The sequence below is a fragment of the Macrotis lagotis genome, chromosome X (genome assembly GCF_037893015.1).
Source record: "Macrotis lagotis isolate mMagLag1 chromosome X, bilby.v1.9.chrom.fasta, whole genome shotgun sequence".
NCBI lineage: Eukaryota > Metazoa > Chordata > Mammalia > Peramelemorphia > Peramelidae > Macrotis > Macrotis lagotis.
Window position 1 is genome coordinate 301,782,499 of NC_133666.1, and position 25,772 is coordinate 301,808,270.

General features: G+C 34.0%; 1 protein-coding gene across 1 annotated transcript in view; it reads right to left on the reverse strand.

The window, feature by feature from the left end:
- DCC (DCC netrin 1 receptor) overlaps positions 1-25,772 on the reverse strand; it is a 1,459,593-nt gene that overhangs the window by 28,834 nt on the left and 1,404,987 nt on the right. Inside the window, exons 25-26 of the mRNA XM_074202006.1 lie at positions 19,219-19,380; positions 10,991-11,203 (exon numbers count right to left, since the gene is read on the reverse strand). Coding sequence (XP_074058107.1) covers positions 10,991-11,203; positions 19,219-19,380 — 375 coding nt within the window. The remainder of the gene's footprint in view (positions 1-10,990; positions 11,204-19,218; positions 19,381-25,772) is intronic.

The window sequence follows — 25,772 nt, forward strand, 5'->3', positions numbered from 1 at the left end:
TAATCAGGTCTTAGAAATATAATCTATGCTCAATATTCCAAGAAGCTTAGTATTAATTTCTGACTCACAGTACCAATGAGGGGGAATGCTTATAGTATAGAATAAATATACCTAAAGACACTCAACACTCACAGTCATAATGCTGATGAACTGCCTCTTTTTTCTGCTTTCTGTACTCTAAGAATTATCACAATATACTCAGGTAATACAAATAACAATAATGAAAACTTTTTCTACCTCTTTTTATACTTTGATTGCAAAAAGACTCATCATAGGAGAGATGTGAATTCTTCAGTCACTGACCATAGTTGCTCCCTTACTCTAACACATATCATTTGCATTATCTTCAATGTATTAACAAGTTCTATCTTGGTTTAAATGTGAAGTAGTGGAGCATCACTATTAACTGAGAAAAAGAATCTCAGAAAAATTAAAGGGAGGAAAAAATAAATGACTGAATTAAAAACGCAGAGAAAACTGAGACAAAACATTAAAAAGCATCAAAGGACCTTTGTTTGATCATAAATTAAAACTGAGGTTAACTCTCAAGTTGTATGGAATTAAAATTAGAGAATCATGATCTAGATGATCATAGAAACAGAAAATGTTTTTACTGAAGCCCATAACTCAGTTGGCTAGGCAATGGTCCATGTTATATAAGGATAAAGCCTTTGTAAGGTACTTTGGAAATTATATTAGGAAATATAGAGATATTGAGAATCATATTGTTCCCTTTGGTGTGAATATGGAGCTGTACTGTAATCTATCTTTTTGGCTCTCCCTTTGAGGCCAATTGGACTTGCATCTCATCATCAAAAAAAAAAAAGGAAAAAAAAACAAGAAAAAGGAATAAAGCTTGGTAGGAGTCCCTTTATTGCAATGATAATAACATTCCTCTTTCTGAGAAGCAATGCAGAGGTAAATAAAGTTAACTTGGAAATAAGAACAAACATACAATCCAATCCCAGGGACAAGATGTAAGTTAAAGCTGTGAAACCTATAAGGTGTTTAATATGTCACTTGCATTTCCTTTCAGATCCCTGATGGTGAGATTAAAACTATAAACCTCCAGAGGAAGTCCACATTTTAAAACTTCAGAAAGGCACTTTTTTTTTGGTTTGCAAGGCAGTGGGGTTAAGTGACTTGCCCAAGGTCACACAGATAATTATTAAGTGTTTGAATTTAAATTTGAACTCAGATCCTTCAGACCCCAGGGCCAGTGCTCTATCTACTGCACCACCTAGCTGCCCCCTAAAGAATTTTTTTCAAAAAGCTCTTTTCCATGGGAGGAGTTATTGACAGCTTTGTAAATAAGACATTGATAGTTGAAGTCTTGCTTCCTTCAGAGCAATAACTTTCTCAAAAGGGCCTAAACTAGAATGGGGGCAAAGGACTCAAGATCGAAAAGAAAGAAGCAAAGAAAAAACTCCATCATCTCGAATCTGATATTTGAAATGTTAACATATAATGGGGTACAAAATATGGGCAAGGGAAGATGTGTCCTTCTTCCAAAGATGGCTAAAGATGAATGTTAATGGTATATTTCCCCTTTGCTTGTTTTTTTTTTCTTAAAAACAATGAGTTTCATCTCTCATTCTCTTTTTAATGATAATCAAATGTTCATAGACTTTATTAAATCAAAGAGCTGGAGGGAAACCTTGGGAAATCATCTGGTCTGATCTTCCTTAACTTTCAATGAGGAAACTGAGGCTTAAAGAAGTCAATGATAAAGTCAGAATGAAACATGATGCCCAACTTCTAGCTCATGGTTTGTTTGTTTTTATTTTTTTTTCATTATATCACAATTATTTTCCTTCTCCTTTGTAGCCAAAACTTGGTACTCTGCCAAAGCGTTGAATAAATACTGCATAAATACTGGCTTTTAGGAACAGATCACCTAAGAACAACTTAAGTTGTAAATGTCATTGACAATTTATTATTGCATATAGTGTAGGATGCTCATCCAAACTTGATTTCAAGATACCTGATGTGAGAGAGAGAGAGAGAGAGAGAGATTATCCAAACAAGGTATGATGGTGATCATAAAAGAGAAGATAGACAGGGCAGCTAGGTGGTGCGGTGGATAGAGCATTGGCCTTGGAGTCAGGAGGACCTTGGTTTAAATTCGACCTCAGACACTTTAATTATTAGCTAGTCATGTGATTTTGAGCAAGTTACATAATCCAATTGCCTTCTAAAAACAAAAAACAAAAAACAAAAAAGAGAGAGAGAAAGAAGATGGAGAAATTTAGATAAAATTGAAAAGCATTTGCACAACCAAAATAAATGTAGCTAGAATAAAAAAGTAAACAATTAATTGGGGAAAATATTTAAGGCAAATTTCTCTGATAAAGATCTAATAACCAAGATAAGTAATTGATAAAAATATGAAAAGAATAAAAGTCATTCCCAAATATATTTGGTCAAAGGTAATGAATAAGCAAGTCTCAAATAAAATGTTACAAATCGCTAATAATAAATTAAATGCAAATTAAAGCAATTTTGATGTTTAAGTTGCTGTATAATCCAAGGTATATCATATTATTTGTATTTTGCAGGGCATAGAGTGTTGGCCCTAGAATCAGAAGGACTCATCTTGTTGAGCTAAAACTTAGTTTAAGGCACTCAGTAGCTATATGACTCTGGGAAAATCATTTACTTTGTTTGCCTCAGTTTTTTCAGTAAACTGAATCAGAGAAGGAAATGGCAAACTATTCCAGTATCTTTGCCAAGAAAATCTTAAATGGGACATTCATATACAACTGAATGGCAACAAATTTCATTTGTTAGTTGTCTATTCATACCCTTTGGTATGAACATCTACTAGAAGTTTTGCCCCCACCTATTAGTATCACTTTTTAAAATATATTATATATTAGACCTTTAAAAGGCAAATTTTCTATAAAGATCTGTCCCCTAATTATTTGTTTCTTTTTCCTTTAGATTTTTGAAGGAGATACAATAATTTCATGTTGGAATTGGAAATCAGAATAATAATTTGACAATTTCCCCCAATGCCACTCAACTGAATCATTGACCCATGACTGTTACTATTAGGGATATATACTCTAAGGAAAGAAAGGATAGAGAGAATGATCCTGGACACATACAAAAACTTATATCCTCACTCCGTACTGTAGCACAGAAATACAGGGGTGGGGGGAAGCTTCTTGTCATTTGGGGACTATCTGAACCAAGTGTAATTTATAAATATAATAGAATTTTATGTTTGACAAAAGAAGAAAGGAATAAACAAATTCAAATCAAGAAGGAAATATAGCAATCAGAAAAATATAGACATATGAATAGATGCCAAGTGAATAGAGGAGAAAAAAAGAGAACAATTTATATAATGAACACAATAATAATGTGAGAGAAAGAAGTTTGATAAGTCTTTAGAACTCTGACTAAAGCATCAACTAATCATTACTTTAATATACTGAAGGTGAACTATATTGTCCAGTTCTTGCCAAAGAGGTGATGCACTAGAGATGCAGAATGAGTTATTCTTTCTCAGATGTAGTCATGATTAGTTTTGCTTGACTACATATAGTTGTTACAAGGGAGGACATATATTTGAGGATGAGGGTGGATTAGTGGGTAATAATAGATTTTATAAAAAAGAATATTAATACAGCTTAATAACATACAAAAAGGTGCAAAATGTAATATAGATTTTCTTACTCCCTTTGTTATTTATACCATAAAACATTTATTTAAAATAGTAACATCACATGTTTATCATGTATTTATATTATATTACACATTGGAACTTATTTCACTGTGATTTTTACAAGTATTATTGTTTTTCTTTTTTTGAGATGTTTTTGTTTTTTAATGATTGTTTGAAATTTGAAAAAGAAATTAAAATAAATTTTTTAAAAAAGCTAAGCTCCTAAGGATAATTTACAAAGGTACAAGGCTTCTATAAAGGGCTATTTGACTCCACATAACTTAAAACTATTTCCTTTCAAGAAGAATCCCAGGACAATTGATGCATCTTGCTGACTGTGAATTGAGGAAAGTTACTTTCTTTTTTTTGTTCACATCTATAATGCCCATCTTCTTTTCAAACCCTCCCCAGCTTGGTTTTCTTCCATTCTTAACCTTAGGATTCTTCCATAAAACATTAAGTTTAAGAGGTTTTTTTTTCTTTTTGGCCTGGTATACTTTGTGAAAGATTTGAGAGGTTAAATGTTTTATCTTATGCCACACAGCTAGAAAGTGAAAGACAGACTGGCACTAGACCCATTTTTCTTGACATTTAGGTCAGAATTCTTTTTTCTAAATCATGCTGCTTCTGACAAGGTGGTATAAAATTCCCCTCTCTTCCCCACCTCTCCCTACCCTACTTGCTCTCTCTTTCTGTTATCCTACTAATTTATGAAACCTTGTAAATATATTTCCTTCTTGATTTGAATTTGTTTATTCCTTCCTTCTTTTACAAACATTTACTCAGTGCATATTCTATTCAATACCCTGTACAATGCATAATAATTTTCTATAGCAATATTCACCTAGACTATGAATACATTCTTTAAACTCTATAGTTTTCATTTTATCAAATTGCTAATTAAACTCAATTTTATTTATGGTCCAACAAAGACTGTTTTGGAAGGTTTTTTTTTCTTGTTTTAGTTTCAACTAGTCATACATTTCCAATTACAACCACAGCCTTTGGTCAAAACCAATAAAATTCTGATCTGATTACATACATTTAGTCTTCAGTTTTTCTCTCTTTCAATCTTTGGTTCCACTGAGATATGATCTCTCTAACTCTCTTCTATCCCCCTTCTCATTTAACTCTCTAATCACTGCAAAATTTGCATATTACTTTCACTTGTAAATTTTCTTTTTCTTTTTTTTTTAATCTTTCTCTGTGGTTGTCCTAGAGTCCAAAGACTCACAGGTTATAGCATCAGTATCTCTTCTTGATTGTAGAGGTGATACATTATAAGAAGAAAGGATTTGAAGGTAGGGCTGGAACCAGACTAGAGTAGAATGACCAGGCATTGTATCTGTTACTGAATATCTTCCAAAAATGCAAAGAACACCAGCCATTTTTCCAAATAATTAGGGGACTAATTTGATTCTCCTTCCTGTGAAAGGATTCTTTTTGTAGCCCTCAGGGGAATCTTTCCCAAAGACTCCTGGGAGAGAATATACCTTTAAAATAGTGCCAGTTAAAATGAGGCAAGTTCTCCAAGTCTCATATATTTCCCTAGCATATGTACCACTGGTAATAATTACCTACACAATTTTATGTAAACATTTTCCCTATCTTGGGGTTCTACAGAATTGGCACTTGTGATATATCACAATACACCTGCAAGAAATATTTACAGAGATTTTTTTTTACCTTTTCCTTAAGTATGTTAACTTGATAACTTACTGCACTTAGATAAGAGAATTTAAGATGGGAGTAATCTTGGCATAATGGAAAGGAAAGGATTTGGAATAAGAGCAAGGATTTGGGTTCAATTTCCAGATCTAGCAATGGATGACCTCTATGATCTTGAGTATATCTTTGGGTCTCAGACTCCTATTCTATAAAGTGAAGGATTTAGATTAGATGATCTCCAAGATCACTTCTAGCTTTAAATTCTAAAACTTAAGCTGTAAATTTAATTTTAATTCAAAGTAAAATTCTAAACCGAGTGTGGTATTGTCTGTCTGTCATCTCAATTATCTAAGAGGAGTTCTGAGTTGCATTAGTCAATGCCAATTGGATGTCTACACTAAGTGGGGAATGATGGGGGAATGAAGGGTTGGGGAGCCACGATGTTGCCTAATTGGAGAGAGGTGTCCAGGGTCACAATAGCAAGAAAAGGAGAGTCAGTCTTAAAACCAAGCAAGTCCCTAAGGGAGGCAAAGGAAGGTTCTAAAAATTAACATAAAGGTTTAAACAGGAATGGGAATGGGCTGTACCATAATGGATACAGACAATTTCCTATGATTGACTGGTGATGTTGGATCTAATAGAATGAAACTGCAAGTGTTGCTGGTATTCGCTTGGCCCAAGCAGTGAGCGCCATCCTCCTCACCCCTACCCCCGTCTGTGACACTTGCCTGTGACGGATTTCGATAGAACAGAGTAGTCTTGTGTTACTCCCTGATGAAAATTGCTAATGGTTGACTACAAGTGGCTGGGTAAAGGCACTTGGACTAATGTAATGTGGTAATTTATGGGCAGTTTTTTATGAAAGCATATTTACTGAAATGAGGCCTGCCAAAAAGATCAGGTTACAGCAGGAATACATGACTTCCCAACTAGCCATAAAACATAAATCTGAAGCTGTTGCTGTCCACTGTCAGCGACTGCCACCCTCCCGCATGCTCACTCTTCAGACAAATTGGACCACAAGCCACAATTTGTAGGGGGAAAAATCAAACTCAATTTCGCAGTACAATGAAGTGAGTCTGGGGCCTGTCATGTCCACTGACATATTGATCCTTGGAAGATTGAAAAGATGGGAATAGCCTGGATTTTTTATTTTTTTTAAATACACACACACACACACACACACAACACACACACACACATATATAGAAAAGGACTATATAAATGGAGGAGAATACAGCACTTAAGCATCCTTACAAAGATGCAAGAGCTTGAAGGGGCTCAATATAAAAGCTACTATTAAAAGGGTCACATTTTCTTTCCCCTTAGACTTAATGCTTCAGAAGACAAATGGCCTCCTAATCCAGGTTCATTTAAAGTGCAGCTGATCATTTCAACAGCTAAAAGGAATTTTCGCTGGGGAAGGGAAAAAAAATCCCCTTTCTTGGCCCTTTGTGGAATTTATGTCAGATCTATAATGCAATAAGCCCAACATTCCATCAAACATTTTCTATTTAACCTGAAAGGAGACTAAGCCAAATCACTTATATATCTGTGTCTGTGATTTGCAAAGTGAAGTGACTGCAGTTACAATGGAACGTGTAAAGGAAAAATTGCTCAGTTCTTCTTGTCTTCAGATTTAGCATTAGGGAGCAGGAGACTCTCTCACAAGGCACTGATGAAATTGTTAGAAGCACAATAAAACATTTATGAGAGTTAAGTTAAATACTCTACCTCAGCAGGGCAGGGCAGGGCAGGAGAGGAGAGAGTGAGGGTAGGTTTTGGGGAGGCTGAATCTCAGGCACAATGACAGCAAGATGATTTCCTAATTATTGATGACAAGATCATGGCTGTGGAATGCTTTCCACTGATGACAGGAAACCCTCCTTCCTCCCCTCATCAAACTCTGGTTTATGCACCACCAAATCAAAGTTCATGACAAACTTGTACCTTTTACTAGAGGAGAAATAAAGTACCTCAAAAAGTCTGATATGTGGAGTTGGGGGAGGGGCTTCAAAGAAGGCATTTCAGAGATAGAAGGAGCTTTAAAGATTAATAAGTATTCCGAACTCCTAATAAACATTCTCTTTACAGTGTCAGTCTTGAAGCCAGAGAGATCACAGATCTAGAGTGAGAAGGATCATATAGGTCATTTAATTCAAGCTCTTCAATCATTTAGGTATAGTAAACATCAAAGATAGGATTTGAATCCAGATCTTCTTACTCAAAAGATCATGTTCTTCTACTGCACAACAAAACCTCCAATTTGTGTTCAGTTTTTGAATTTTTGTTCTAGATGCATGTTCTGGGCAAATTAGTTCTTGGAGGAAAAAAATAGTCTAAGAATATAAGTTGTAGGTTACATGCAAGTTGAAAATTTGAATCAATGGAGAGAGTTTTTGGTGCCATTGCTATGAAATCAGAGAATGAGACAGAAAAAAATGAAACCTAGGAACTTGTTCAAGATCAAACAGCTAGATAACTAAACCATTGATTCTAATTTTTATGCTTTGAAACTGAAGGGGGAAAACTCAATAAAACATTTGATAATAATTTGTAAATTAATAATATCATATTTTTAAAAGCAATGGTTTATAGCAAGTAATGATAAATATATTAATAATTATGTATTTCTCCACTGTTTTATTAAAAATTTTTTACAATAGTTTAAATGTCTACTAGAGAATAACTCTACTTCATCAATCAATTTGACTAAAGTCATGATTTTCTTAGAATTGAAATTTGCTGGAGGCTTCAAGTATTTCATCTTCAAGGCTAGGAAGTCTGTAGTTAGTGTCATTGCTAATACATTTGTCAGTCTGCTAATTTTCTTTTCCCAAGAGAATAAACAGCAGCTCTCCCTTAAAAGCATACTATTTACCATGTGTCAAAGACACACACAGTAAGATGCTATTTGGAAATCATGAAGTAAGACATAAAATGAGCAGGAATCACATTGAAACAATGGAATTGGGGGTGAAATCAGAGAACAAGAGACATTTAATAATACTGAGAGGAGAATCAAGAATGGACTTAGACAGAGGGGAAAACAACTGAAGAGAGAAGTTAAAAGAAATATAAAATACAATAGAAAACTCAAGCTAAAAAGATTAGATACTGAAAAAAATTAGAAAAGCAATTCTAATGATAATGATAATGATGATGGCTGACATGTGTACAGCAATTTAGGGTTTAAAAAGCACTTTACATACATTATCTCTTTTGATCCTCCTAACAACCCTGTGAGACGGGTAAAGCAAAAATGTGACAAAGAACATATCAAACATACAAGACTGAAATCAAAGGAGAAAAATGGGGAAAAAAAAGAAAATCTTATGAGAAACTATTGGAAAAAGACTGAATAATATTCATGAGCCTTGTTTGCATCTTTATATTAGGATATTTGTTCTTTAGGTAAGAAAAACACTTTTGACTGCATTCCCGCAAAGTTAGCAAAATGTGGTAATCCTATTACTAATTATATATTTCTATTAATATGAAGTCTGAGATGAAAATATTTTCAGCAAGCATGTTGCTACACTTTTCAATAGGAAGAATGATATTATTAAAACTGAAAGAAGGGATACCAAAATGTAGCTCATGCTCCTACAATTCTCATTTTTCCATTTCTTATCATAAATTGCATTCTTCAATGACAGATATCACATGGCTCCTCAAAGCTGTGTGTCATTGGGTGACATTAACACTTGAATTTTGGCTACATATAGTGGGCTGTAAGAACATTATTTTCAATAAGTAGAATTCAATCCCTAGTAAAAACTAAGTCTTCATTTTCTGATTCCCATTCCCATTGTCTATTTTCTATTTTGTCTACACAAAACATTACCCAAATCAAGAATCATAGAATCTATGTTGGAAAGGACCTCAGAGGTCATTTTATCCAACTCTTGTCTTGTTTCTACAATGCCCATTCTGAGTCTACTCTTTCTTGAGATGTTTCATTTCAAGTTTGGACCACTTCTAATTGTCCAAAAGCCATAAAACTTACAAAAAGCTCTTTTCAACTCCTATAGATTGCTCCTGGTTAATCTCTCTGAAGTCAACCTGAAGAACAATGCAAGCATATTTTTTCCTAGCAAACTGAAATTAGATTTTTATGTTTGTAGTTGACTCTTATTAATGAAGGATATATGAATTCAAAAATTTAAAGCATGTATTAAAAGAATTTGAGAATTAAATTTTATAATAACAGATTAAATAGAGGAAAAAATATGATTTTTTGGCTTTCATTTTTGGCTTATATTGACTATCAGATAATATTGGGATAGTAGTTTCCACCATACTTAAATTTCCAATTTCACTGATATTTCAGATAGGGAAGAAGTCATGTACAAGACTCTGAATCTCTGGCAAGTCTTTCTGGTATTCCCCTATTTCATCATCAACTTCAGCCTTCCCATGTTAGTTCAGGACCTCAGGGAAATGGGAAAAAGTGTTTCAACTCCAGAAAAAAATTATAACATATAAATGGAGTTGGGAATTAAGGACAGCATTAAAGACATTTAGTAATTTTTAGAAGGGAATAAGGATGGAGTTAATGGGGAAACTAATGGATAAGATGATTCTTTAATTGGCATGACAGCTTATACAGCCATAGTGTGTGTTGAAGTCCATGGAAGTAGGGTCCCCTACTTAGCACAAATGCAGGAACAGTGAAGAACTCAAGCACTAAAGTCCGTCACATTACATCTTCCTAAATTCTTCTACACTTCTTCATGAAGTTAGCACAGCATTTTCTATTAGAGACTGGAATCTCCAATTACTGCAGAAACATTTATTAAATACAAAGAGGCTATTTAAAGTATCCACCTTAGTCTAACATCTCATATGTGTATCAATTGTGAAGAACATGACTGACAATGCCATAGGCACTTTTGTCAATAAGGGAGAATTACCATGATATAATCCTGTGACAGAGGGTTAGGGAGACCAAAACTGCTCCTAAGACATGTTAAGCAGGTTCTAGTTAATTGTAGGGACTCACACAATTTAATTCACTGAATTTTTTGAGGACAAGTGTAGTTCAATTCCCCATGTATCTTTTAGAATACTTTAAGAAAAGAAAAGAAACAAAGAAAACCTTCCTAATGGTAATAAGGAAACTAATAGATCTATTGGATAAGTAATACCTGTGAGATGACAAAATGTAAAATAACAATAGGAATTAGAAAGACAGTTTTCACAAACTTAAGAAAATACATATATTTAGGTCCTCTGTAATCACTCTATCTAGTTCCCAGCTTTCTCATTCTTGCATGATACCCTTTCTTTGTAAATTCCCCATCTCTGTCAACCCTCCTGTTAACCTCTCTAGACACAACAACTGTCTGGATGCTCTAGGGTTGAAGAATCTCTGGTAGGCATATCTTGAGAATACCTGCCAATAAATACATGGCATGAAATATTAATTAAAAGAGAATATAATGAGCAGTTTCACAAGGGAATAAAATTCACTAAAAATACCAAACATATCTACTCTATAAATAGTGACTACAAATATGAGGAACACTGATATGAGATAGAACACATATGTTCTTTTTTTCTCTGATGCTTGTTAGTAGTGCCACCCATAACATGACCTTCAAATGGGAAGAATAGTGATGCCTCTGCATGTTTCAATGCACTTACCTGTCTGAGATAAAAGTGGTGTGTAAGGGACTTTTGGTTCTATTGCACTCATAGGTGGAGGTAGCAAGGGGTTGGCAAAGCTGCGGAGTGGATGAGTAGGTCGAACACAGGCTGTGGGGATGGTCCTACTCGGAGCTTCCTCACTGCTAGGATGCTCAGGTTGTGTCTGGGGCAACATGGGTGGCTGTTGGGGAGTTGGTCCTTCACTAACCGCTGCAAAGAAAACAGAAAAAGGACATCATTCAAGGGAGACATTTGGACTGTAACTAAGGGCAACCAGAGCTTGATCTCAGAATGCTGACAGCAATTACTCTCTGTCAACACTGTAAAAATTACCAAGATCTGTATTAAATTGCAAGATTACTTAAAAGAAAAAGCTAATAATTAGCAAATGATTCTTCCCCCTCTTGCCTTTTATGTCAGAGTGAGTCTCCCCCATCCCTTCCCTATGCCCCAGGGTCTCTGTTTCCTTTCTCTCACTTGGCTCATTTTCTCTTTACATGTTTTTGTTGCTGTTGTTTAGAATAATTTTTGTTCTGTTTTCCTTGATCATATCTCATGAAGTTTTCCCTAAGAATGAAAAGAAAAACTAGCTAGAATTCTGGAATTTTTTCCCATTGTTTCATCAGTTAATCAGCTAACATTTATGAAGTCCTTACTAATGTTCCAAGCATTGTGATAGTGCTGAGGATACAAAGAAAGGCAAACATATGGTTCTTCCCTTTAAGAAGCTTATGTTCTAATGGTGTCAATTTTCCTCCCTTTAAAGCAGGGCTCTTTATCAGTTTTTGAATTTGCTTTTATAAGGGAAAAAATTGTCTTTCAGTATAATTGGTTTCCTTTATGATCACATGCATTCTATTTTATGCTTTTAAAAACATTACTCAAAAAAGTGATCCATGACACTCAAAAAAAGTTAAAAATACCTGCCTTAAAATGAAAGCATGGCATCCAACCCAACTTCTTTTCACACCAAGTAAGAAATCTTATCCCCCTGCTTTTTCTCATTGTTCTACCCACTGTATATGAGTAGGTATTCATTTCAAAAAATTATAAATACCACACTTCTAAGATCTTTGTTTCAGGAAGGCCAGTAAGATATATTTCACCACTACCCTATATTGGCTGTGCTGGCTAGGCCCTATAATCATAAGTGATGAGGTAGAAGAAACATTATTTCTTCTTATATAACTAGTGGTATCAGTAAAATCCAATGTGCCAAACCCAGCTCAGGCTGCATGATTATCTCACAGCCAATATGCCATTTTTTTCTGTGATTTAAACATGCCATGTCAACTGTCAAACAAATCAGAGTTACCCAGGGCTCAAAGGCATCTCTAATAAAATGATACAAATAATAATCACTATCATTATCTTCTATATCAAAATAAAGACAAGGCTAGCTAGAAGTTATTTGCAGGATGAATTTATCTGAACAGGTTCCCTGGATGTAGAATTATGATTCTTCTTTCTTTGATAGAAAACCTTATAATTTTCAGTCAGATTACTATACTTGAGAAGATTCTGCATAGTCATTTGTAACAGTCCAAAAGAAGGGGATAAATTTTTTGTGGTGAGGAGCCCTGGCTTTTCCTCAGATAACAGAACTACCTAAGATTTAAAACTTCAAAAAAAAGCTAAGGGCATTTTGATTGTGCTTTAACCTACCCCCCAAAAAGTAACTAATCTAAACTTAAAATATATAAGAAATATAGGTCTATTCAAAGCAAGTGAAGTACTCCTAATCATATTTTTCCCAAGTTTATCATGACTGCACTAAGTAGAAGTCCTGCCCAAAGCAGTGGTGGAAGGAAATTTCTCAATTTCGAGTGACAAGGATAATTTCAAGATAATTATCCCACTTTGGAAGATAATTTCCAGTCAACCTCTTGCTGAGAGGTTCTGAAAAATACAAAGAAATACCAAAGATGAACAAGAAGCCTAACCAAACTGGAGAGAAGAAAATGGGATTATAAAAGATCAAAATTGGACATAAAAATGCAAACAATGAATGGCAATCTTACAAAATATTATTTTGTGAAGAAGTATTTTTTCCAGGAATGAAGAAGGAAAAAATGAAGGAAAGAAGGAAAGGAAAGAAGGAAGGAAGGAAAGGAAGGAAGGAAGGAAGGAAGGAAGGAAGGAAGGAAGGAAGGAAGGAAGGAAGGACAGAAGGAAGGAAGGAGGGAGGGAGTGAGGGAGGAAGGAAGTGAAGAAGGAAGGTAAGAGGGGAGGGAGGGAGGAAAGGAGGGAGGGAAGGAAGGAGGCAGGGGGAGGGAATGGAGAGAAGGAAGGAGGAAGGGGAAGGAAGGGAGGAGGAAAGGAGGGAAGGGAGGGAGGGAAGAAGGAAAGAGGGAAGAAGTGAGAAAGGAAGGAAGGGAGGAAGGAGGAAAGGAGGGAAGGAATGGAGGAAGGGAGTAAAGAAGGAAGGTAGGAGGGGAGGGAAGGAGGTAGGAAGGAAGGAAACAACATTAAGTACCTACTAGATGGCAAATACTATGTCAAGCACTTTAAAATCATTATTTCATTTGATTCTTTCAGGAACCCTGAGAGATAGGTGCTATAATTACCCTCATTTTATAGTTGAGGAAAGTGTGGTAGACAGAGATTAAGTGATTTGCCCAAGGTCACAAAACCAAAATGTGTCTGAAGCTGAAATTTGAACTTAGGTCTTCCTTACCATCAGTTCTATAACTCTATTCACTATATCACCTAACTGCTTCTGTGCTACTTCAGCTCAAATCTCTTTTGTTTTCTAAACTTTAGTTTATCATCTGTAAAATAGGATGGCTGACCTATATCAATGAGAAAGTCACTTTCAGCTCTCATTATAAGATCCTAAATCCATATCAGTGGACTAGAAACCTTCAGTTCTATAATTCTCTTTTCCCAATAGTGGGGGAAGAAAATAAAGATAAATAGGAGCAGCTAAGTTGCACAGTGTATAGAGCACTGGTCCTGGACTCAGGAGAACCTGAGTTCAAATCTGACCTCAGACACATAATAATTGCCTAGCTGTGTGACCTTGGGGAAGTCACTTAACCCCACTGCCTTAAATAAAAACAATTTTTTTTAAATTAATAAAAAATAAAGATAATTAATAGTAGTGTGTCAGGGTCTAGTAATTAAATAGGAGATCTAACGTATTCTGGCTCCATAGATTTGAATCTCACAGGCTGAGGTGATAGATGAAATTGTGGGAATGAAGCAAATATGGAAATTTAGAAAATTTAAAAGGAAAAAAACCATCTCTAATCCACTAGAAAAAAATATTGCCCTCTTGACCAAGATATAAAGAGAGAAATTAACCAAAAGAAAATAGTCAAATGACATTTTAAATGGAGAATATTGTCCATAAAAGTGGTCCCTGACATAGGAGACAGAGAATCTGTCTTGGAGTTAAGAACACTGTTCTTCCACTAGGTTCAAGTCATTCCTCTGACATAAAGTATAACCCAATGCAAGTCATTTAATGTCTCAATGCCCCCCCAGGTCACTCTTCAAAATTATAAATTACAGGGAGGTTACAAATCAGCATTAATGATAGAAGCTTGCAATGAAATATTTTGCATACTGATTTTAAAATCACAGATAAAGATAATAAAAATTAACAGTGATAAATATCATGGTAAATCAACAACAAAAAAACTCCTCTAAAACCCCAGTAATAATCACAAAGATTTATCCCAAGATCCTTGGAATTTTTAATAGCCCATAGTGTCATAAAAAGAGAATCAAATTGACTGAGTCAAAGAAGTAAAATCTAATCATTGGACTTAACATAATCCATAATTTTATATTTAAGATATCTTTTCCCCCTATGACTTAGGAAAACTCTGGGACATAAGGGACTCAATAGAACATATGAATAGTAGAAAATCATACTATAGTTCCTCCTCCTCCTAGGTCCTATTCTAGTTTGTAAACTGGCTGAAGATAACTCTTTATATCCCTTGGCTACTCTAAGCTTCATTTCTTTTTTACCTAAGCTTAATGACTGGTTGAACATTTACTCAGTCAGATTGTGACCTGGAAAAGACCTAGCTTTGAAAGGTTAAGGTCTCTCACTCCAGTTGTGTTGATCCATCTCTGACCACTGGACACAGATGGCTCCAGAGGACAATGTGAGGCTGGTGATTTAGCACAGCACCCCCTCACTTAAATCCAATTCACTTGTGTGTCATGGCATCACTTCCCTGATGTCATGGTCTTCTTTGAGAATAAAGAACAAACAACAAAATGCCTAAGGCAGTTACACATTGAGGCATTCATTGAGATCTTTCTTAAACTATGAATTTGTAAAAGTATAAAATTTCTTATATAAAAATATGTATAAACATAAGTATTTCCTAGCAACTCTCCCCATCATCCTCCTTTCTGATTTTACTTTTCTTCTTATAACTTGTTTTGTCTTGATTCTCTCTAAAGTTCATCTCTTTCACCTTGTCTGCTTCATTACTTTTCTCTATTCATTAGTAGTAACACTCATCATTATTTTGGGAAAGATCCCAACATCCTTCTTTCTATTTTCCCAATTAGAATTTTAAGTTCTTTGAATTTAGGGACTGTTCTCCAGGCTTATATTTCTATCTGCAGGGCTTAACGCAATATCTGGCAAATAGATATTACTGAAAAAAATGCTTTTTTCATTTATCCATCCATCTATCTAACAACAATAGCATCTATGTATCTATCCATTATTTATCTAGCTATCATCTATCATCTATCCATCCATCCATCCATCTATCTATCTATCTATCTATCTATCTGTCTGTCTGTCTGTCTGTCTGTCTGTCTGTCGGTCTATCTATCTATCTAGAGATCTATCTATCTAGAGATCTGTCTGTCTGTCTATCTGTCTATCTTTCTTTCTATTTATCTTAAAGTCTTTCAGGTAATTGGAGACCAGGAAGCTTAAATCTGGTGGATAACCTTTGGTTTCCTGAATATTCCTCATGCTGTTTATTAAGTTGACTGATAAGACATCTCCACCAAGAGCCCTAAGTGATTTCTGCTCCAGTGAGAACAGTGAGCTTTAACATGCTCCAAGGCATTTGGAAACCAATACTCTCTACTCAGAAACCTGTCTTTGGATGAAAGTTAATTACTTTAGGTAGTTCATGTGATCGGGAATATATTTAGCTTCGCAGAAAACAGGGCATAATTTTTTTTCTCATTACCTAAGCAAACTGAAATGCTTTGCATGTTCTATTACACTGCACATAAAATAGTAAAGGCTTAATAAATTTTTGAATGAATGAGTGTTATCAAATTAGTCTTGAAGTTTTTAGAAAGGCTTGAAATGGCTGTTGTTTGGATGATACCACCAAGATCTTATTTTTTTCAAAGGTACACAAAATATGAAAGTACAGAAGTTGATTTATTAAAGACAAGTTAGTGGCTGAGATAGCTATCTATATACATATATATACATATACACATACACATACACATACACATACACATATACATATACATATACATATACATATACATATACATATACATATCCACATATACATAAAAGTTGTGCTGGAGTCAACTTGGAAAAGCTGGAAGGAGACAATTATTAAATTTTCAATGTAAACATTTATACATTGGATTATTAGCTACAACTAAGAACTTGATTAATTCCTGATTTTATAGGTTTATGAAAATGAGGGAGAAAATGTTGCTAATGGGGAATATACTTAAAAGGGTTTCTTTAGTTTTAAGAGATCTTGAAGTTAATATTTTACCAGCATATTCTTGTACTGGTACACAATGTACATTTCTATCTTTTTACCTCTATCCTTATCTTGTTCATTGATAGGACTAATCAGAGTAAGAAAACCACATGTTTTAGAATATGAATGCAACAATAACTCCAATTGAATATAATTCTCTTTTAATTTGTTTTGGTTTGCAAAAGGAGTATTTTTTACGAATAAGCTAACTTTTAGAAAGAAGATATTACCAGCAATTATGCATCGTTCTGTAAAGGAGAACAAAGGACCTAAGGAAGAGACAAGAAGTAGGCAGCTTGCATTGGCAGGAGATTTGGGTTTAGAATCAGAGAACATGACTCCCTGCAATAATTTACTATGAGCTTGACTTAGGGAAGCCATGTAACCATTCTGGGTCACAGTTTATTTGTCTATAAAATTCTAGACATTGACATAGTAACTTCTAAGGTCCATTGCCATTCTCAATCTATCATCTCATGATCCCAATCCTCAAGGAGTTTGTATGATAATTGACTAAAAAGGAAGAATTCTGGAAATATTCATAAGGATACACAGGAAAAAAATGTGAAGGGAAAACACTTAGCACTTAATCAATGCCAGCTATTACAACCCACGTTTATGAAGGGCTTACTGTGTGTACAAGAACATCCTATGCATGTGATATATATTAAGGATCCTCTTGTAATTAATGGAAACATAAAACTTCTTTTCAAAAGGCCAGATCATCCATATGAATAGAAAAGATCATAGGTTTATGGACTTAGAAGGGGAAGAATATGAACTTTAGATAGCATTTAATTCACAGGGGCAATTAGGTGGCATAATGGATAGAGAGCTAGGCCTGGAGTAAAGAAGATTCACCTTACTGAGATCAAATCCAACTTCAGACACTTACTGTGTGACCCTGGGCAAGTCACTTAATCCTATTTTCCTCAGTTTCCTCATCTGTAAAATGAGTGAGAGATGGAAATAGAAAACAACTCCAGTAGCTTTGTCAAGAAAACCCCAAATAAGATATTGAAGATTCTGAAATGATTGAACAACAGTTCATTCTCCTTTTTCAGATAGACAAACTGAAATTCTGAGAGGCTGAGGGATTTGTCCCATATCACATAACTAATAATTGGCAGAATTGGGCTTTAACACCAGTCTTCCAACCACAAATCAATTTTTTCCTCCCACTTCCAACTGTGCTCATTAATTTTCCAGAAGTCGTCATAGTAGTATGTTTAGAGTCTGGAGGTTTCTAGTCATCCTTTAGTAACAGCATTCCCCAACTTAGTTTTTGGAGAATATGTTCCATCTAGTATAACAGATAATTCTACTCTCTGGAAAAGGTTCACACTGAGGAAAGGGAGAATAAATTTAGCTTCTTCCTGACAGTTTTTTTTGATTCCTTTTAATTCTAACCTTGCTATAGTAAGACAATTTATAGTTTCTTAAAGCTGTCTCTGATAGGTTAAGAAAAAATACAACCTACCTCACAAAAATATTTTATCGATGTTACCATCTTATCTATTTCAAAACAGCTTATCATACAAGAGCTGCTGAGTCACCTGCTCTTAACTAAGAAATGAAAGCCATAAATGTGGAAATGCTAAATTTGAAGGGGGAAAAATGGAAGAGGGGAGGAAAAACCCCCCATATACATATAAACATAATTATCTTGGAAATAGTTATTTTTTAAAAATCTATCTGGGCAACTAGGTGGCAAAGTGGATAGAGTATAGGGCCTAAAGTCAGGAGGATCTGAATTCAAATCCAGTCTCAAACACTTAGTAGTTGTTTGACCTTGGGCAAGCCACTTAACCTTATTTGCCTCAGTTTACCCATATGTAAATTGAGCTGAAAAAAATGGCAGGTCACTCCATTATCTTTGTCAAGAAAACCCCAAGTGAAGTCAACAAAAATCGAACGTGACTGAAATTACTGAACAATAATCTATCTAGCTATCTATCTCCTCCTTAAAAAAAATATGCTACAAGTGGAATGTCCTTTCCAGGAATTAACTCTTATAGATGGAAAAGGTATCGCATTGTTGATTTAACTAAATTAATCTAATGATGGGTCTGGCAGCAGAAGGCAAGAAGTATTTAGTCAAGTATTGGCTAATCAAGATTCAATGAGACAATGTTACGGATAACTAAGTTGTGATAAACAAGCTAAATTAGAGGATAATAACTCTCCTTTACTACTTTATGAAAATGAGGGAAGGCCTTAACTTCAAACATTTCCAATAGGACTTTTTTTAAAAAACTGTTGAATTTCAGAATTTCCCCCCTTCCTCTGCCCTGACAATGGGGCTGGATTTTAAAGACTCCCACTGGAATATTCCGTAAATATTTAAGCAGGATCTGGAGAATGGAATGAGTTTGTGGTAGAAATTCTAGTGTTCTTAATATTCAAAGAGAACTTTCCTAGGACTAAGAAAGTCGGACTAATTCCTCTCTGACACTGCTACAGTTAGTAGAGGGCTCACAGAAAGAAATGAAAATACATTACACTGACTTCTTCCTGTTCCGAAGCCTCGATCAACAGCAAGTGTTGGGAATGGCACAGATCGGAGAGTGAACTGAGGATGGGGGTATCCACATGTTGGAGATGGCAAGATTCCTGGGTACTGGGCACTCTCTAGTGTTGGCACTGGGATAGCACTAACAACAGCTGCAAAAAAAAGAATCGAAATTAATTTAATAATATATTTATTATAATATATAATAATAGTTTTAATAATGATAATAATTTTAATAATAAAATTATTTTAAATCCCAAATATTTCCATAAGAAACAAAAAGAGCACAACAATTTTATCAGAAGAAAAAAATGTAGTTGTCCATTCCATATTGTGGAAATTAGGGACATTGCCCCTCTTGATTGGAAAATCTCATAAAAGTTTTTAGCTTTCCCTTCATACCAGGAAAGTCTATTTTCTTTTCTTTTCTTTTTCATCTATTTTTTTCATTTATTTCATTTATACAATGCTATATGAAATTTTGCTTTTTTAACACTCCTTTTCCAAATATTTCCTACTCTCCTCCCCTACCCAGAGAGCCTTTAAAAGACTTTAAAAGACTGAATAAAAATGAAAGAATAAAATTTCTATTTTAAAATATTAAATTCACATTTATAAATTAATATTGGTTTTCAGTGCCTGGCAAACTTCACATCATGGTAGAAAAAACACAGAGAAAATAAAGAAGGAATGAGATTAAATGATTTTTTTACTTCAACATACCACTTTTTGTCATATACCCTAAAAAGAGAAAAAAGATATATGTTTCTAAAGTATCATGCTTAACTATTTAGGGAACAACTACAGAGTATTTACTTCTTGGAACCTAGCCAAAATAAAGTATTTTTGATTCTTACAATGACCCTATGAAGTAGATGCAATTATTATCCACATTTTACAGAGGAAGAAACTGAGGTTTAAAGAATGACAGGCTTAGAGACATATGGACTGAATTTGAACTAAGGATTTCCTAATTTCAAGTCCAATGCTCTATCTATTATGGCCTTGCTGCTGCTTCTTCAACTAACCAGCAAATAAACTGAATCTGTAGTATTTCAGTGTTCATGACAAGTCTTCTACCTTTCCAGAGAAGGGGCTGAAGTACATTTTCTTATCTCTTTTTTGGGCCCACACTTGATCCTTATAAATTCTTTTAAATTGGAAAGTATTACTGTTTAAGATCACAAGTTGTTTCACTAGAACTTCATACAATAAACATATAAATGTACATATAATTAGGGATAAAACATTTTATCTTTTTTAAAAGAAATCAGATTGATACATCTGATTCAATTATTTTGGTCATCTTATATAACAAATTAGGACAAGGCACAGATTTTGATAGTCTCCACCAATATGGTGGTCAGGAAAAGTGGTTTCCTCAGAAGAAAAATTATAGATTCAATATACTCTCAATGATAAGATAGAGGTGAAATCATTACTCTGTCAGGAAAAAATAGATTTCTATATACTTATGCCTAATCACACTGAAAATTAAGAAGCTTAAATTCCATTCAACCAAGAAAGGAAATCAATTTGAGTATTTTAGGATCATTATGAAAATATTCATTTTTCTTATATGATTCCTAAGTCTTTAGGATTTCAAGAGGAGATTATTAATAGCTATTGACACTACAGTTTCTTCATCTCTGTGAAAGTAGAGAAGGAAGTGATAGTAAATATGATAAGGAAAAATAATGCCTTTATACAATAAGAATCAACAGATCACATAGTGTGCAAAGATAAACACATAGCAAATACTGCAGACCAAAAGTCTAGCACTCAGTATTCAACAACTACATCATAGTCTAGGGTATTCAATTCACACTGCCTGAAGTTACCTAATTAACTTTTAAGCACCTTTTTTTTGTACTTCAAAAACATTAATTACTCTGCTTCTCTTACCCAGAGAGGTATATCAGAATGTTTTCCCTTCCAAAAGATGATTAATTTTGAATGCAGAGATCAAATAATTTGGTTAGAACTATAAGACTATAGTTTTGACAGGGAATCCAGGGGTCCAAATTAATATTTGTTTGTTTCAAATGTTCTACTCAACAGAGAATTCATTCAGCAAATATTTGTGAACTACTCACTCTAGGCATAGACCTATGCATGACATTAGAGGGACAGAGGATGTACATGAGCAAAAAGATTCTGCTCCCCTAGATCTGATGGTCAGATGTCTTTACCTTTGATTCCTGTTCAAGATGCATGGGGATATGCATATTAAGCTTCAAAAATAAATCTACTAATCAGATAGACTTAATGCTCAGCATCCTGCATTGGATGAAATTCTTAGTTTCCTAGATCTTCATTTCCATTTGTGAGGTATTTAAATCTACGACCGACTTTTAGAAAAAAAAAATATCATCCTACTGCTATTTGGAACAAGGTTATTGAAAAGACAATGATTGTGTATTAAAATTCATAAAGCACAATGAAATGAAGTCTCTTTTGATTTTTCTACTTCAATTTAGACTTGGGTGGGGGAACAACAAGATTCAGCAGTTATGCTATAACCAATATCCATCATGATGCTATATTTATCTAGATGAGCTAGAGAAAGATAGTGTCAATCATTTCCAATAAATCTTGACTCAGTGACCAAAGTGGAGAATTTTATTCTGACACAACTTGCTAACAACTGAATTTGTTTCTGACATTAATATAGTAAGGGCTTGAAAAAAGAAATTCCCCTATGAAATTATGTAGCTTCTTGAGCAATAATAGTTTGATATCAGAAAACCAGTACAACTTTTTAAAATGTTATGACTAAATATAACTGTGGGGAATATGAAGTAGAGATTATTTTGGCTAGGTTTCAAGAAGTAAATACTCTGTAGTTGTTCCCTAAATAGTTAAGCATGATACTTTAGAAACATATATCTTTTTTCTCTTTTTAGGGTATATGACAAAAAGTGGTATGTTGAAGTAAAAAAATCATTTAATCTCATTCCTTCTTTATTTTCTCTGTATTTTTTTCTGCCATGATGTGAAGTTTGCCAGGCACTGAAAACCAATATTAATTTATAAATGTGAATTTAATATTTTAAAATAGAAATTTTAAAACTACATTTTCTGGTCTTCATTGAAAAACAGTGACATGAAACAGTAGCATAATCTCTTTTATTTAAACTTTTGTTGATACTTTATATTTTTATGTCATCTTTATTTGCTGATAGAACCCTATCTAGTGAGCCTTCCTTTATTGGACAAGCTAAAAAACAAAGATATAGAGCCTATATCTAAAAGTGTATGAAATATTATGTGACCATAGTTCCCCATATCTTCCATGAAAATAGGGAGAAAGCATGCTTTACTGTAAGGGTTCATAAGCTTTTTATCCAAGGAAACTTTTGGGAAAGGAATTAGCTTTGAACTAATAGTTTTTATTTGTCATTTTTAATCCTACCCTTCTCACTGAGGGTAAGATTATATACAAAGGAATTGTGCCACAGCAGCTTCTGGAGTATTATCTCATGTCTACTTTGTTTATTGAGGGAAGAAGGAGAAGTGTCCATATATTTACCCCTTTAATGGATCGATAATGATGAAACAACTAGTAGAACACAATTCAGAAATTGCCTTCTTAAACGTGGCAATCAAATATAAAACTCTACTCTGAAGTTAGAATCAAAAGATGATGGGAATAATAAAGGGATCTGTGATAGAACTTTGAGATGGGAAGTGGTTTGCTTGACTTTTGAACTTAATCCAAATGCTACTAATGGTTTGATAATTCTTTACTTATACAGAATTTCTAGCAGATTTCAACTCTATATTGCTTTTTCCCTGACAAACATATTTTTTCCTTTCAAAAGATTTATTCCCTTCTTCAAGTCTATTTTCTTAAAGGCAGATATCCTCTTCACTGTTTAAATCCATATAACCTACTGCCAGAAAACTGTGTGATATTGAGCAAATGTTAATTCGGGGTGGTGGGGTATTTCAGGGTTCTCTGTAAAATGGGAGCATTTTGTTAAATGAGATACAGTGTGAAATCATGGATAAACAATTAACTTGGGAGACTGGAAGACCTGGTTTCAATTCTATATTTGTGCAACCCTGGACAAATCATTTCATCTCCCCTTCCTGTATGTCTCCAAGACTATAAATTGCAGAGATAGTATTGACCTTCACTGGCAAAATGAGTTTGTTAGTACTTTATTCCAATGAAATCAAAGGTCCAGTCTTTATGCTCTTAATTACTTTTGTAATTCTCAGATCCTCCCTAGTATATTGTAACCTGCATGAGAGGCCAGGGGGATTTCTATGCTAAATATATTATTTCTCTGTGAACTTAGCATATGATTCTGTAAAACCTAAGTGGTTAAAAACATTTATCCCACTTACAATTTAGTTATAGCTTCAAAATTCTGTGCTTGTCATTTCAGAAAAATTAAATATTTGTCATATAACATGCAAAGAAATCCTAGAAATACCATATAAATGAATTCTAATGTCTGAGTCTTTGCTATCATTTTGACCAGATAGAGAAAAGACTGATACCCAGAGAAAACATAACTGAGGATAAACTTAAAAACAAGGACTTCCCAATTTTAAGTTTTATTCCAAATATTTCTAAATGAGATACTTTGAATGCAGTTTCTCTAAGAAATATTATAAAAGGTGGTTAAGTTGACAAGAGTCTTTAAACGGCTATTCAGTCACAAGGTAATTGAAGTTCTGTACACATGTGATAAAGAGATAGAAGGCAATTCTGTTGCAATACCAGTGATTATACAGAACTGAAAAATAATACATTTGAAAAATAGTTTTATGTAGGTTTAACTAAAGAGTCTACGAAGATAGAGGGAATCTTTTTGTTAAAATTTTGAAAGATTTTTCTGAAGATGATAGAGGTTAAGGACAGTAATCCTTTATTTTTTATTAATTCTTTCTATTATCATGTATTAAATATCTAGGATAAATAGTGGGGAGATAAAAAGATTACAAGTTATATATTGGAGATTTGACTACTCAATAAGAAATGGGTTCCTACTGACATTGAATTTATATTTTATCACTTTATCATTTATGTCACTTTGAAGCATAACTTTTCTTTTATGGATATATAACCATCACTACTATTACACTTAGTTGTAAAAGGAGGGTTTTTTGCTTCTGATTATCCTTAATTTTCAAAGAAGACCATGAAATAATGGAGGTGATGCCATGACAAACACATAAATTGGATCAGAGTGAGGGGGGCTGTGCCAAATCACCAATCTTACTTTCTTCTTCAAAGCCAGTTTAGTGGCTAGATATGAATCAGGATGACCAGAGATGGCACTGGATACTGGGAAATCAAGGTTAAGTAATTTTCCCAAGGTCACACAGGTAATAATTTTTAGAAAAAAATTTTATTATGCACCTATATATTTCCATAACATAGCCGAATAGAAAAGGATGATTACACATAGGATTGCAAAACTCTTTTTTAGAAAAAAAAATTTATTATGCACCTATACATAGGTTGGATTTGAACTCCCATCCTCCTGATTCCAAGACTAATGCTCTATGGGGATTTGAGGTACCTTCTTTTCCCGTTATTCTAATCATGGCCAATGCGGAAAAAAAATCCCATAGCGGTAGGATGAGTAGCCCAGTATCAGATAGATAGTTTCTAGTAGTCTTTGGAGTGGGGAAGGGAATGGGTGATAATTTACAGATGAAACAAAAACACATTAAAAGAGAAAGATTTTCTTTTTTGGAAAGAAAAGTATGCCAGATTTAGAAGAGAGAAGGGGCAGAAAACCAAGGAGGAATCAAATAAAGGGACATATACATTGGAAGCATCATGGTGTGGTAGAAATATACGTGGATGTGTAGTCAAAAATCTTCTTTTATTCTAAGACCCAATTCTCTTTCAGTTTTAAACCAATGTCATGTGTATATGTGTATATACATGTATGTGTATGTATGAATGTCAGATAGACAAAACTGAAATTAACTGAATTATGAGACCTAAATGATTCAAGAAAGAAAGTAAGGGTGACAGCTTAAATATAAATAAACTTAAGAGAAGAAAGGAAAGAGACACAGGACAAGATTGATCCATACTTTGGTCACCAATGGTTCTATTGATCCAGTTCCAAATTGTACCAAAGAAAGTGAATGTGTGCAGTAAGTTCAGGGTGTAGGAAAAGAAACAGAAGACAGTATGAAATTAGAATTTTACATATACGATGAATGAAAAGTATCATTGTAAACTGAAATGTGTGTAACTCAGAGACTATTAATATAACTTGCCTTTCTGGAATACAAGGCAAAACACTAACATCAAACCTTGATTGAGATCACCTAAGAAATCACCTAGTCCAATTTCTTGCTTTTACATATGAGAACATTGAGACTTGGACAGGCTAAAAGGACTGTCCATGGTAAAAGAGATCTCTGTGTTTGAGTAGTTCAGCAACTTTTCTTCTTAAAAAATACTGCCTTTTCACAATAGAAAATGAATCAGAAAAGGGAATATGCTTTATATTGTGACAAAGACTAAAAATATCATTAATAATACTAATAAATATAATATTATTAT